Source organism: Syngnathus leptorhynchus, chromosome 5 (assembly GCF_054491065.1).
Source record: "Syngnathus leptorhynchus isolate UIUO chromosome 5, UIUO_Slep, whole genome shotgun sequence".
Lineage (NCBI taxonomy): Eukaryota > Metazoa > Chordata > Actinopteri > Syngnathiformes > Syngnathidae > Syngnathus > Syngnathus leptorhynchus.
Genome location: NC_141199.1, coordinates 14,468,184 through 14,481,428, shown reverse-complemented (window position 1 = coordinate 14,481,428; position 13,245 = coordinate 14,468,184). Strand labels below are relative to the sequence as shown.

The 13,245-nt window shown below is 43.9% G+C and overlaps 2 protein-coding genes across 2 annotated transcripts; one reads left to right on the top strand and one right to left on the bottom strand.

Moving 5' to 3' along the window:
* The first annotated feature begins 7,901 nt into the window (after positions 1–7,901).
* slc25a4 (solute carrier family 25 member 4) lies at positions 7,902–10,866 on the top strand. The gene is made up of 4 exons (XM_085912187.1): positions 7,902–8,198; positions 9,088–9,574; positions 9,643–9,783; positions 9,876–10,866. Exons 1-4 carry the CDS (start codon positions 8,022–8,024, stop codon positions 10,031–10,033), a joined length of 963 nt encoding a protein of 320 aa, XP_085768313.1. The 5' UTR covers positions 7,902–8,021; the 3' UTR covers positions 10,034–10,866.
* Positions 10,352–13,221, bottom strand: cfap97 (cilia and flagella associated protein 97). Its single transcript, XM_085912186.1, has 4 exons — positions 12,314–13,221; positions 11,804–12,075; positions 10,907–11,051; positions 10,352–10,775 (listed from the first exon to the last, which is right to left on the bottom strand). The coding sequence occupies exons 1-4, from the start codon at positions 12,819–12,821 to the stop codon at positions 10,651–10,653; spliced, it is 1,050 nt and encodes a 349-aa protein (XP_085768312.1). The 5' UTR covers positions 12,822–13,221; the 3' UTR covers positions 10,352–10,650.
* Positions 13,222–13,245: the final 24 nt, after the last annotated feature.

The window sequence follows — 13,245 nt, the reverse complement described above, 5'->3', positions numbered from 1 at the left end:
AGCGGAAGTCACACATCGTTCGGGCAATGAAAAGGGCTGGCAAACTCACGTTGCGCACCAGCCACATTGGAGTTTGATTGATTGATTTTTTTTATTATATGTTTTCATACACAAAACGGAAGAAATGTCACTTTGCTACCATGGCCAGGGGAGCTAGCATTAGCTAGCAACAAAAGTATATATATTTTTTTTTTCCCCCCCAAATCCTACTCATTTTATGTGTGGGAATTTTTACTAGTGGGTGAGCCTCAAGAAACCTTCTCAGCTGCTCAGATGCGTACATAGATAGGAGTGTTGTTGTTTTTCTGACGCTAGCATCGGTTAGCGATTAGCAAAACAAACAAGGTCTTGTCAAGAGCCGCACACATGCTGCGCTCTTTACTTGGCAACACCTTTTTTTTTTTCCTCTACCAAACACGGTTGGATCCTGTCAAGGAGCCCACAGGCCATTGTCCTACTACTTAACTTCAACATAACTTCAACAACAAAAATGTCACAACATGTAAAACCTCGCCAAAGGCCAAACTATTAACATGAATTAAATCCAAAGAAACAACAAATCATCAGCAACATCAAAACAATTTAACAAATCAAAAGCGATCTTCTATTGGAGTGAAGTAAACAAACGATGACATCCATCTTTTCCAGAGATGTTGTAAATTGGAGATTCCAAATTTTACAATCCAGCTGCGGCTGGGGGACCCGGAGTCGGATTATAACCCCCCCGCTCCCCGTTTGTGTGGTGAAGACACCCATAGATAACTTTGTGAATGGTTGCTAACTCCTTTTCTCTCTCCCATCTTCACATGGCGGAGACAAGTAAAAAAAAAAAAAGCACTAACAAGATGCACATTTTTACATTGAAAACTGTTATTGTTCACCCTCTAATCTGGCCCACCATCTGAGAAGAGAGCTGGGGATCCACGAGGGGAGGTGGGGGGGGGTCAAGGAGAGAGGTAGTGGGGGTGGTGGTTGGCATTAAGAAGAATGAGGGATCAGTTGGGAAGTGTCGAATGGATGTTTCTCTTTCCTCTATGGGAGGAACTTTGTATTTGAGTCTTGTTTATGCGTGTCTTTGAGCGCCTCGCATGGACATGGAGATGACGCCGCGTCGACCGTGTGACGCCCGGCGACGGCGCCTCGCTCTTTCCTACAGCTGCGGCTCAGCGGATTAAGCGTCGTCCGCAAAGGCAACATTACACAAGTGGCCTTTGAACAAAAGTCATGGCTGCTATTAATGATATGGTAATCCCTAATGGAGCTACCTCCCAGTAGTGATTATACTGACATGGGAAGAATGTCCGAAAGTCCGGGATTGCAAGTCGCCAAACAACACTGCCGCTATTGTTGCTAGGGTTCGAAACCTACTACATCCACACATTGCATGCCCCCTGATTTTTGGACACCCTTGCCTCCACCCTATGAATAAAAAATGAAACCAACCTCCCACCCCCTCGAAAAAATGGAAATATAGTAAGAGAGAAGGGATGGGATCAACAAGGGAAGGGAAAAACAAAGTTCCTTGCCGGGGATTTCCCACACACTGCTACGCTGAGATGCTTGCCCGCCTCTCCTGGTTTCTCCTTCCGTAGCAGGACCACACAAATACTCGCTGGCTCATCCCGTGATTAATCTGCACTCGCTGCTCGCCTTTTCACCGCCACTGGGGGACACGAAGGGGGGGGGGGGGGGGGGCAAAAGGGGGTCTGATGTTTGACTGAGTAAATGTTGGACCAACTAGGGGCACAGCAGGGCCCATTTAACCCACGTTAACTCAGTTAACACACAATTATCATTTGAGTAATCCAAATTGTGTGAACTGGAGAGGGAGATGATCCAAAAAGGGTTTCAAAATTCTTACGTTGTTCTTTTAAACCTATTTAATTGGTAGCTGTGTTTTTTCGGTAACTTAGCCAAGTTTTTTTTTTTCTTCTTGTGGAAATCAGGAATTGTCGCTTATAAAACCAAATGTAGCCAGCCATTTTTTACGTAGGTTAGATGAATGATTGAAGCTGAGGTTGTGTTTCAACATGTCTTCTTTAATGGCAAACATGCTGCCAAAGCACATTTTAATGTCACTTTTTCCATCATTAGACCGTGTGTGGTTTGTCTTGCGTATTGTAGAGCGGCTTGACTGATATGTCAAAGTTGAAGACGGGGCGGAAAAAGGCGAGAAAGGAAATACCACACAGGCACTGACATAGGGATCAACCCCATTGGCGTCATTTTAGCATTTGGAGCTTTTGAATAAAAATGAGCGCGCTAGACGGTGGAGCGGTTCGATTAGTGCCATGCAAAAAGCCTCCGGGCCTCCTTTCTCTGCTCCTTCAGCGGCTCAAGAAAAGTCTTCTTTTTCTCCCCTTTCACACGTTCCTTCCTCGCTTGCCCACTGTTGGTATTACAAAATCCCCTTTCACTCGCACCCTTGTCACCTGTCAGCTAAGCCAGGCCCGTTTGCAAGGTCTTTATCCTCCCTATACACATACACACACACAGACACACACAGATACATAGACACAAATCCCAAACGCACACACGCCCACCCACTCGCCCCCTTGCTCGCACACTGAAACCACATGTCTGAGAGCTGTTACTCTTGCAGTTTAAAATTCATTACCCCCCTTTTCACGTTATACAACATCTACGCTGGCATAGGAGGGAGGAAGGAAGGAAGGAAGGAAGGAAGGAAGGAAGGGAGGGAGGGAGGGAGGAAGGAAGGAAGGAAGGAAGGAAGGAAGGAAGGAAGGAAGGAAGGAAGGGAGGGAGGGAGGAAGGAAGGAAGGAAGGAAGGAAGGAAGGAAGGAAGGAAGGAAGGAAGGAAGGAAGGAAGGAAGGAAGGAAGGAAGGAAGGAAGGAAGGAAGGAAGGAAGGAAGGAAGGAAGGAAGGAAGGAAGGAAGGAAGGGGATGTGGACTATCTGGTGTGTGTTGACCTCGCTTGTGTGCCGTTTTTTTGCAGGAAGGCCGTGTTGCAATTAATAAAAGTCTAAGACGGTATTTATTGAAACTGTTACGATGATGTAGTCGCCATAATGTTTAATCATAGTATTGTATGCCAAACAGCTACCCAAGAAAAGCAAAATATTATATTAAGTTGACCGAATTTTGAAAAGAGAATACAATTATTATTATGTATTTATTTAGAGTCCAATTCATTTGAGAGATTATTATATATTTATATAATATAGGTTAATTTTCTTCTGTAACCTTTTGGTAATTGTTAAAATGTTATTTCAATGATATGCAATATGTAATTCTTCTTGAATCTTGAAGAAATACAAAATAAATCTGTATGTGTTAGCAAATATTTTTTTTATTGATACTATAGCATTTGAACTATTTGGTATTAATCAGAGGTGCTTTAAATGGTGGACTCGCATTTCGTTTGAACGTGAATGTAATTTTGAGTACAGTTAAAGCCTAGTTGAATGGGTGTGCACACTTACGCAACCATATTACTCCAATCACAGCAGTAGCGGAGAAAGTTTTGAAGTGACGCTGCATCTTGGTATTATTTGTTGATGTCACAAAAACCTGGCATTTGAATAGGGGTGTGTAGACTTTTTCTGGGATTTTTTTTCAAGGACATTTCGGTAAAAGCTTGTGTAGCAGCTGTCCAAATGAAGACGGGCACGGCAACGTCCGTAGGGAGGCCACGGGGTCAGAGCGGAGGCCGTGTCACTTAGCCCAGGCCGGGCGTGCCCCCAGCCGGCGCTTATTAACCCACCGACGGGAGCGCTGGACATAAACACACACCCGAGGTCAAGGGGTCAATCAGGGCTTCTCTCCGGCCATCAAGACAAGATGGACGCACAAACGGGGACTGATCCCTCAATCAAAGGGTCAGTGATGCATTGTCCAGGGACACAAATTGATTTATCAGGCCTCCTGGTGCTAATGGACTTTGAAGGTTTTCATGGCATATTTTAATCAATACATTTCCCTTTGAATTTTGGCATACATGACATTTATTGATCAGGGTCAAATTTGTCATGGCACAGAATAGCAACACAACAGATAAGCGTGTTACTATTTCCTATTTTATGATGTATTTATTATTTTATACACTATTTTAAGCAACACCAAAAGTCATAAATACTCTTGTACATGACAGAATATTAATAAAAGTTGTCATCACACAATATCCAGTGTGTTGCTTTTGTGACAGTTTTGAAACCTTCCCTTTACTCGAGTTCCTTTAGTAAAATGCTTATTGGTTGCCACTTGTAACATGGTAGAAAAGAGAAAAAAAAAATCCACCATGCATCTTGAGTGGTCCCAAGCCCTTGGAGAGAAGAATGTCTTTAATGATGGGCCCATCACGTTAAGGGTGTTGCAAATATACGTGCACTTCACCAGATTAGCCGCCGGAATTCTTCTTGCTAAGTGTGCGAGGTGCTTGAGTGAAAAGAAAATCGCCAAGGGCGCACAAGGTGAAGAGGACGGAAATGTCAGTGGGGTAACAAGTGAGGATTTTGTTTGGGAGGGGGGGAGGAGGTGAGCAACTTTTATAGCCTCTAATGCAGCCCGCTAATGTTGCTAATCACATGCAAATGGATACTTGGTACTAGACTTTCATCATAATAGAAGGGAGTTATTTCTCACTCAGAACAATGCCTTCATTTTATTTTTCCGAAGAAAGAATTTAACGCAAGGTAGACCTTTGCAAACTCAAGAGATGGGGCAGCAGGTGGAAAAAAAAAAAAAAGATAATGCTAGTGCAACTCATTTTGTTGTGCAAGTGTACCTAATAAAATGGTTGTATTTACAAAGTGCTGGAGTCTTACAGGCTCCACTTTTGACTCCAGTTAGAACTGATCTTGTTATCTTGAAGATGGACTGTGAGCAACGTTGACTTTGTCTAATTGATCCAATTTGGTGAAGTTATTGTGTATACGTCTGATTACACAATGTCGCAGAGCTGCTGTGTAAAGAGAGACTACCGAGTCCTAATAAACTGCTAAATTGTACCACAAAGGGAACTGGAAGCCTATTTTCTTCTAATTGAGGTCCCCTTTGGAAAGGTTCAACTTTTAAAATGTACTCGTTGCATCACTTTGGCTTGATTGACAAGCCGCGTTAAAAGTAGGAAAGTTTTATATAGGTCTTATTTTTATATCACAATGACCATTAATTTGAACAAGGGTGTGTAGACTATTTAAAAAAGAAACCAATATATAATGGTTGAGGAGTGTGGCTCTTGACAGGCTTATTGGGTAAAATGCCTCTAAGAAAATTAGCGCTATATAAATAAAATTGAAGGATGATTTGTTGGTGCTCAAGTGCAGCCTCTAGTGGAAAGAAAGTGTCAGGGTTACTACATTCTCCAATATAATAATATCAGTAGGTTAAGGGGTGCTTTTAGGGTTACTCTGGGGTTAAGACTGGGATTATGGACCCTAACCCAAATCGTAACCGCATCCTAAACCCAAGACTTTGTCTCTCAGCTATCATTTCTAAAATCAAAAAAATCCTAAAGATTTCTCTTGGACCGGGTCTTCTTTTCATCCCGGTTTCTCATTAACTTCATATTTCACTCTCCCCCGCTCTACGTGTCATCAATCTGTCCCCCACTGATTGTATGTCTCCAGCTCTTCCTGATTGGTCATGGGGATTTTTTTCTGTTTGTGTGCGTGTGTGTGTGTGTGTGTGTGTGTGTGTGTGTGTGTGTGTGTGTGTGTGTGTGTGTGTGTGTGTGTGTGTGTGTGTGTGTGCGCATGTAGGCACCTTAGCTGCTCTGACCGTGGCACCGCCTTCAAATGGTGCAGGTTTTAAACTTGTGTCAAAAGTACACACGCCTTGGCTGCGCACGCCTTCTTTGGCGTTACACGGAAAGAGGCCAAGAGAAGAGAAATGATCAAATACGTAATCTCCTTTCCACTGAGCTCCAGTTCCCCACCTGCCCTTTGGATTTAGGGCCACAGGCTGGTCTTCAAAGAGCCGTGGGATTGAGCATCGGTGAGAAATAAACAAGCCAATAGTGTTCAAAATATAATATACAATGAACTAAATCAGTATCAAAGAAAAAAAAAAATCACACGTTATTAACTTTCAATCCCACACAGCTAAATGCAAAAAGTAATCCAACAGAGTGACTGTAGTGGCTGTGCAGTGAATGTTGATGAGGGTCGAACTGTCTGACACCTGCAGCTCTTCATACTCAAAATGCAAATCCCCCACCATGATCCCCCTCCCTCAAACTGACAGATCTTATCAAGCAACTTTTTTTTTTTTTTTGCCCAACCCAAAAACTTCATTACGCTCATACCCTGTGACCACTGTGATACTACGGTGTGTGTGTATTTACATACCTGTCAAGTTCTGAGTGTATTCCTTGACAACAACTCAGTCCAAACTTGAAAACAGCCTGATGAATTTAATTATACAGAAAAAGATTGACATCAAATATAATTCAATGAACCTTTTTTTTCCCCCACAGTCTTGAAAAATATAAAGAATACTGCTAATATAATTTTACTTGATTCACAGGTTTTATAAAACAAACATGCTAGTATTTTTACAGAAGTAATTAATTTAAATTATTCTAGCATCTCAAACAATTTAATTGACTATTATTATTCAAAAAAAAGTCCACAATTTGAATTAGCAAAGTCAAAATATATTCAATCTGCAGTGGATTGTACTTCCTAAAATCATAAAGCACTCAACACTCATCTTTGTTTTCCTACCAGTTGCATTTTCAGATTCATCTGAAGTTTTTAGTGCCTTGTTTTCAGGAACAGTTGAGGAGACTCACAAACATTTTACAATTCGCTTTTCCTAGAGGGGCACAGGTGAATGTTGTGGTCCACCTTTTACGACCCATCTTGAGATTTTTGGTTCCACTCGCTGTGTTTATGTGATCGCCCTCTGCAGGTTTGGAGTGCATTCTGAACATTCTCAATTAATTGTAATTTGGTATGTGCTCGCCCTCTGCTGGTCTGGAGGTTTACGTGAATGCAACTTGTGGATGTTTGCTTACACATGCGTTAAGAACTGAAAAAAAATCAAGGTTTGGCAACTTTAAAAAGTTTGAATTTTTACTGGTTTGATGTGGTGAATAAATGTGGAAGAATTGGGTTTAAAAAAATTGGGGCAAAAATCAATTTAGGAATAAGCTGCAAGAAGCGAGGCAAGAAGAAGCAGGTGCAAGCAAGTCCGCTGCTAGGCCGGCTGCATGAAGAGCTCACGTGAGAGGGACGCTCAATCCCCAGCAAACCTTCTGTGTCTGCCAGCTGAGCTTCAACTCTGACCTCAAAAGGAGGGGTGAGGGGGCGACTCCACTCAGGGTGTGGGCTTCTCACTCCACGGTAATGCCGAATAAAGTGCTGTGTTATTTCTATTAATGTGTCGCCCAGTAAAAGTGGCTGTTTGAGTTGCCTCTAAGCTCTTCAGTGCCATCAACTGGATGGTGTGTGAAGTTCAAGAACTGGTAAACAGCACCACCCTGTGGTTATCCAGTGAAAAGCATTTAGGAGTAATCATTGAAGTGAAGCCTCCATTTTTATCTCTTTGGATCATATTCTGGGGAAACCTTTGTTTAATCGTATCCATGTAAATAATATATAGGATTATTTTGTGAATGTGAGGTTGGATTTTTTTAAATTCAATTTTCATAATTTACTACATTATTTAATTTGTATATTTATGAATATGGGTTATTTATATATATCACAAAAAGTCACACAGAAACTCTAAAATATTAAAACACACCAAATAAGGTCAATTTAAAACTGGATCATTTTAAAGAAGATAAAAAATGCAGTGTTGACTGTTTTCGAGCAAATCTTGCACGTAGAAGATTAATTGCTCGTATTAAGTGAGTGTGACGTTTCTACACTCTCGTGTCCTTTAAACGTCCCCTCGATGTGTGTGTGCGCACATCGTTAAAGTTCCTCGTGAACTTCAACCTCGGATATTAATTCAGCCTCGTGAGCGGGTTCGACGAGGAGCAGATCCATCAGCTCTTAATTCTCGCGATACACGAGCTCCCCTCATATATTAGGACAAGCGTGGGTGGCGCATGGTCCACTTGGACCTGCCACTTTGGGTATCCTGGAGGAGCTGCGTGTGTGTGAAGCGTGCAGCCATGTCGGACGCGGTGACCAGTTTCTTGAAAGACTTCTTGGCCGGTGGTGTGGCCGCCGCCATCTCCAAAACAGCCGTGGCACCCATCGAAAGAGTCAAACTCTTACTGCAGGTAATGAAAAAAAATATTGTGCGCAACACTGTGTGGTAAGCAAAAGAGCAAAATGCATTCGACTTGGTGACGTGCGTCTAAATGTGCGTCAGTCTGGAACAACCAATCAAATTTTGGTGCGTAATGTGTGCGTAAAAGTTGGAGTACCGAGTAAGTACAAAGGAACAGCAAGTGTGAGAATGACTTATTCCCGTGCGTAAATGGATGTCATGCGCGTCAATGAGCGTGTCGTCAAACATGATCTCCTGAAATAATGCGTAATGCGTGCGTTAACGTTAAAGAATAAAGTGATAACTGCTGAACTGAATCAATCTTGTCATGCGTAATAGTGAGTGGAGCAAGAACAGCTCCTGATACGGATCAACCAACGTTCGTGTGCGTAAAAGTTGGTGACTCATTATCATCTGACGAAATAAGTCAGGCAAGTTTGGTAAATCGAATCGCTGTCAGAGTCAAATCTTCATTTGTGCGTAAAACTTGCTCCACGTCTAACTGTGCGTCATACGTGTAAATATGTGACTTTTAAAAAAAAATTCACAACATTGTTGGCGCTCATGGTGCCATGTTACATTATGAATGCGTCACCATTGAAAGTCCGCCTTACGCCATCTGCGAGCCAAAATTTAGTACTTAAATTCAGAACCCGACTTAAGCATAAGCAGTGAAAGTGAAGCGCTAAATTTAACTCGGGAACTGTAACTTCATACTCAGACCGTTCTCGAGTGACAGTGGGGAAGACGCTACGTGGACAAAAATATTGGGACACCCGGGCATTGCGTAGACAGAAGGTTACAAATAGAGGTCAGTGATGTTGTCAATCTAGACTTGTTGTCAATTTACTTGTCAATTTGAATATTAAGACTTGTACTATTGTTTTTTTTTGGTGCAGGTCCAGCATGCCAGTAAGCAGATCACAGCTGAGATGCAATACAAGGGCATCATGGACTGTGTGGTGCGGATCCCAAAGGAACAAGGCTTTCTGTCCTTCTGGAGGGGCAACCTGGCCAACGTGATCCGATACTTTCCCACCCAGGCCCTCAACTTCGCCTTCAAAGACAAGTACAAGAAGATCTTCCTGGGTGGCGTTGATCAGAAAACACAATTCTGGCGCTACTTTGCCGGCAACCTGGCATCGGGCGGCGCAGCCGGCGCCACCTCGCTGTGCTTCGTCTATCCACTGGACTTCGCCAGGACGCGACTGGCCGCCGACATTGGCAAAGGCACGGCCGAGAGGGAGTTCACCGGCCTGGGGAATTGTATCACGAAGATTTTCAAGGCAGACGGCCTCAAAGGGATCTACCTGGGCTTCAACGTGTCCGTGCAGGGCATCATCATCTACAGGGCGGCCTACTTCGGTTGCTTTGACACAGCTAAAGGCAAGGCAAAAATTGTAGTTCAGTAAATCTCCAAGATTCACATTCATCATACCTTCCGACGCCAACAGGAATGCTTCCCGATCCCAAGAACACACACATCGTGGTCAGCTGGATGATCGCCCAGACGGTGACGGCCGCGGCTGGCATTGTGTCGTACCCCTTCGACACCGTCAGACGTCGTATGATGATGCAATCCGGACGCAGAGGAGGTGAGCTTGTCACTAAACTTGTCTATTCTCATCCATAAGAAAAACATGGCTGGAATATTTTGCTGTATCAATTTTCAAATGACTCCTCGCAGCTGACATCATGTACAAAGGCACGATCGATTGCTGGAAGAAGATCCTCAAGGATGAAGGTCCCAAAGCCTTCTTCAAGGGCGCTTGGTCCAATGTGATCAGAGGGATGGGCGGAGCTTTTGTGCTGGTGCTATATGACGAGATCAAGAAGTACACATAGGCCATCGCCACGCGTTGCCATGGATACCCTTCAGGATGCTTGCTAGTCTTAAGTCAGCTCTTTACATGTGTGGGAGCAACTAAAAAAAAAAAAATTCCGCAGCCACAACATTATGTACACCTGAACAATGCAATGCTTGTGATTGAATTGTGGAGGTGTACCTAATTAAGTGGCCAGGGATTGCCAAATTAAGGCCAAGTGTAACCAACGACTGACATAATAAAGATTTACGGTTTCTCACCATGTGGCACAAAAACACCCTAATCTGCTGTCAAACAAATAGTGTCACTTACATGTTTTTAAAATTGAATTCACATTTTAATCACACATTTTTCAGACAATATGAGTTTTGAAAATATAACATGACTTAACTGTCAAATGAAAAAATGGTATTTACATTTTAAATTCAAATGTTATTTTAGAATTTCACATTTGATTTAATTCACCAACCATTACAATTAGGACATGTAATTTAATGAATTTTTTTAATACGGCATAATTTACTTTTAGCTTCCTAGCTTTTTTTTTCCAATTTTAAATCTCTAATCAAAATGTCATTTGAATGTTTTATTTCATTAAATAAAAATCTACTTATGCACACTGTACAGCATATAAGACTAACAACAAAAAGGTGGGCGGGCCGCGAGGAGGGCTTTAGACCTGGCTGTGTTGGAGCTTGCCGAGGTGACTCGCGTTCCAATCTGGGAGGCGCTGCCCCGTATCGAGGCCAAGCCGGCGGCCACTGTGGATGAGGACAAAACGTATTTTTTTTACATCCAAACGTGTGTCTCCTTTAAACGCGATCCTGCTTATTGCTGCTACCATAAAAAAGCTTCATAAAACATTTGGCGGACATTTTGGTGTGTTCCATACCGCTGGATGGAAGTATGTTGGTGGCGGCGTCGCACACTTCACATGGAGTTGCCTGGAATCGAACTTGACGCTGGTAGTCAGACAGCAGGTTGGCACGTTTGAGTGCCGGCGTGGGCTTGACATACTCCAACCTCTTCAGGAGGGCCTGCAGAGAAAGCAAAGCCACTGTGAGTGACTGGAGAAATGAACATGTGATCACATATTCAATTACTACACTCCAGGAATAGACAGTGACAAAGATGTGAAAGAGTGGACATACTCAAAAAAGACAAACATCGAGACACAGTATTGAGATGAAGCATAAATCAGCTCAAGATAGTGAGAATGTATTTATAATTATTTAACCGCAATACACAAAATGGCGGCTGGCTGATCTTTTTGATTGGAGGCTACCCTGTCCAAAGTCAACCAAAAGCTTACCTCCATTTAACTTAACTTTCGACACTCACCCTTTATGGCCGTGGTTAGCATAAGCCAACAAAACCATTGGCCAATGGGGCAGTTATGATAGAGCCCTACAAACTCTGCCTGGCAACAAGCAATTTAGTGAGCGTTAGCTTATCACAAAAAAGAATGGACACTAGTTTTTCAGCTATATGGAGCAAAGAGCAAAACGTATTAAGTATATGTACGATATAGTGTGGGAAGAGGCAAAAGAACTGCAGTGGTTGGATTTTCCGATAATGTCACAGTGGAGTTCTGCTGTGGTGCGCCACCACCCTCCCCCAGCTGTTACCATCCGTCCAAGTCTGTCCAAAGTGTCTTCTTTCAATGAACCCACTTCTCCAAGAACTCAGCTGAGCAACCACCATGAAATCTTAAAATTCATCAGTGGACTAATTTGAGCATTGTATCCAGAAATAGCCATCACTTTCAGGAGAGCAAAGCTGAACTCACTTGGTTGTCCTTCTCGATGCGTTTCTGCTCACGCAAGCGGTTGACAGAGCTGTGGGGGATGAGCGTGGTGGTGTTCTTGCGGGTGAACTGGTTTACGATGGCACCGGGCGCTAAGGAGATGCGGGAGAGCACCCGCAGGAGTCGCTGATTCTCGTGGTCGATGCGTTGCACCTCGTTGTTGTTGAAGGTGAAGTTCTTCCTGCATGGCCGTCCTCTGCAGTGAAGGATGAGGTTGTCCTCCATGAGACTTCCACTGGCAAAGGAGTCCGTGTCTGAAACATAATTATACATCCTTGTCAAATAAGGTCACTCGGTTATCTTAGATATCATTTTCTTTCATTACATTTCTGTGCTTTGTCATTTACGCTGTGCATTTTCAACAGCTATTTATTTAGTGCTTTTTTCAATATATTTTGCTGAAGAATTGTGTCACCCTGGCCAGTGTGCACCCCACTGAAAATATTTAGCTACGCCCCTGTACCGATGTACGAGTCAGCTGTTGCACTCCACCTGCATTTAAGGTTCCCTCAGGACGGAGGATGCTGCTGGCTCGGGTCGGCGTCACACTCTCTCGCCGCTTCCCCTTGGCGGAGCTATCCCTGAAAGGTGAGGAGGCCGGGCTGCCCCTCTGCGTGTAGTCCGACCCTTCAGCCCGGGACAACCTGTTGGACGCTCTGCTGGGGACGCCAGCGGACGGTGCTCGGCCACTCCTCCTCGAGGCTCCCGGCGAGCTACAGCGGCTCGAGAGGTTGTAAGAACTCGGCAGTGTTCTGGCTCGGGAGGACCGCTCGCTGGCTACTTCCGAAGCCGAGCGCGAACCCAGGGGTGCACCACGGGTGTCTTCCGTGCTGCACTCGCTGGTCCCGTCCTCTAAGGCATCGAAAGAACCGCTGGGAACGCTCTCTTCCGCGCCATTGTCTTCGCTCCTGCCTCGTCTACCCCGGTCTCTGTCATCGTCGCGATCGCTGTCAAAAAAGGAGTGGTCGACGTCACCCTCCAAGTCACTTGGATTGTACATGTCCGTACGGGCGACACTGGAGCGCGGCGTTTAAAATTAGGAAGAGCGACGAAAGTACGCTGGCTGACGTCACTTCCTGCCAACGGTTGTCATGGGTCGCGGTTGCCAGATTTGTGCCTCTTGGATACACATTTCAAACTCCGAGCGAGGCTGAACCAGCCTCGAAGGGAGCTCGATCTCTGATTTAATCATCGCATCATCGCTCTCACGAATGTGATAAAAAAGTGACACAACTAGTTTAATCAAAGCCGCATACTGATGACAGCTCGATATGACATCGTTCAAAGGCCTTACGTGTTGATGTCCAGCGGATTTAAAGGTTTATGTCAGCCCATGACAGAGATGACGTGTCTATGCAATTCAACGTTTTGTCCACTAGAGGTCACGAGCGACATGCGTCATCGTTTTACATTGGAGTTGGCAT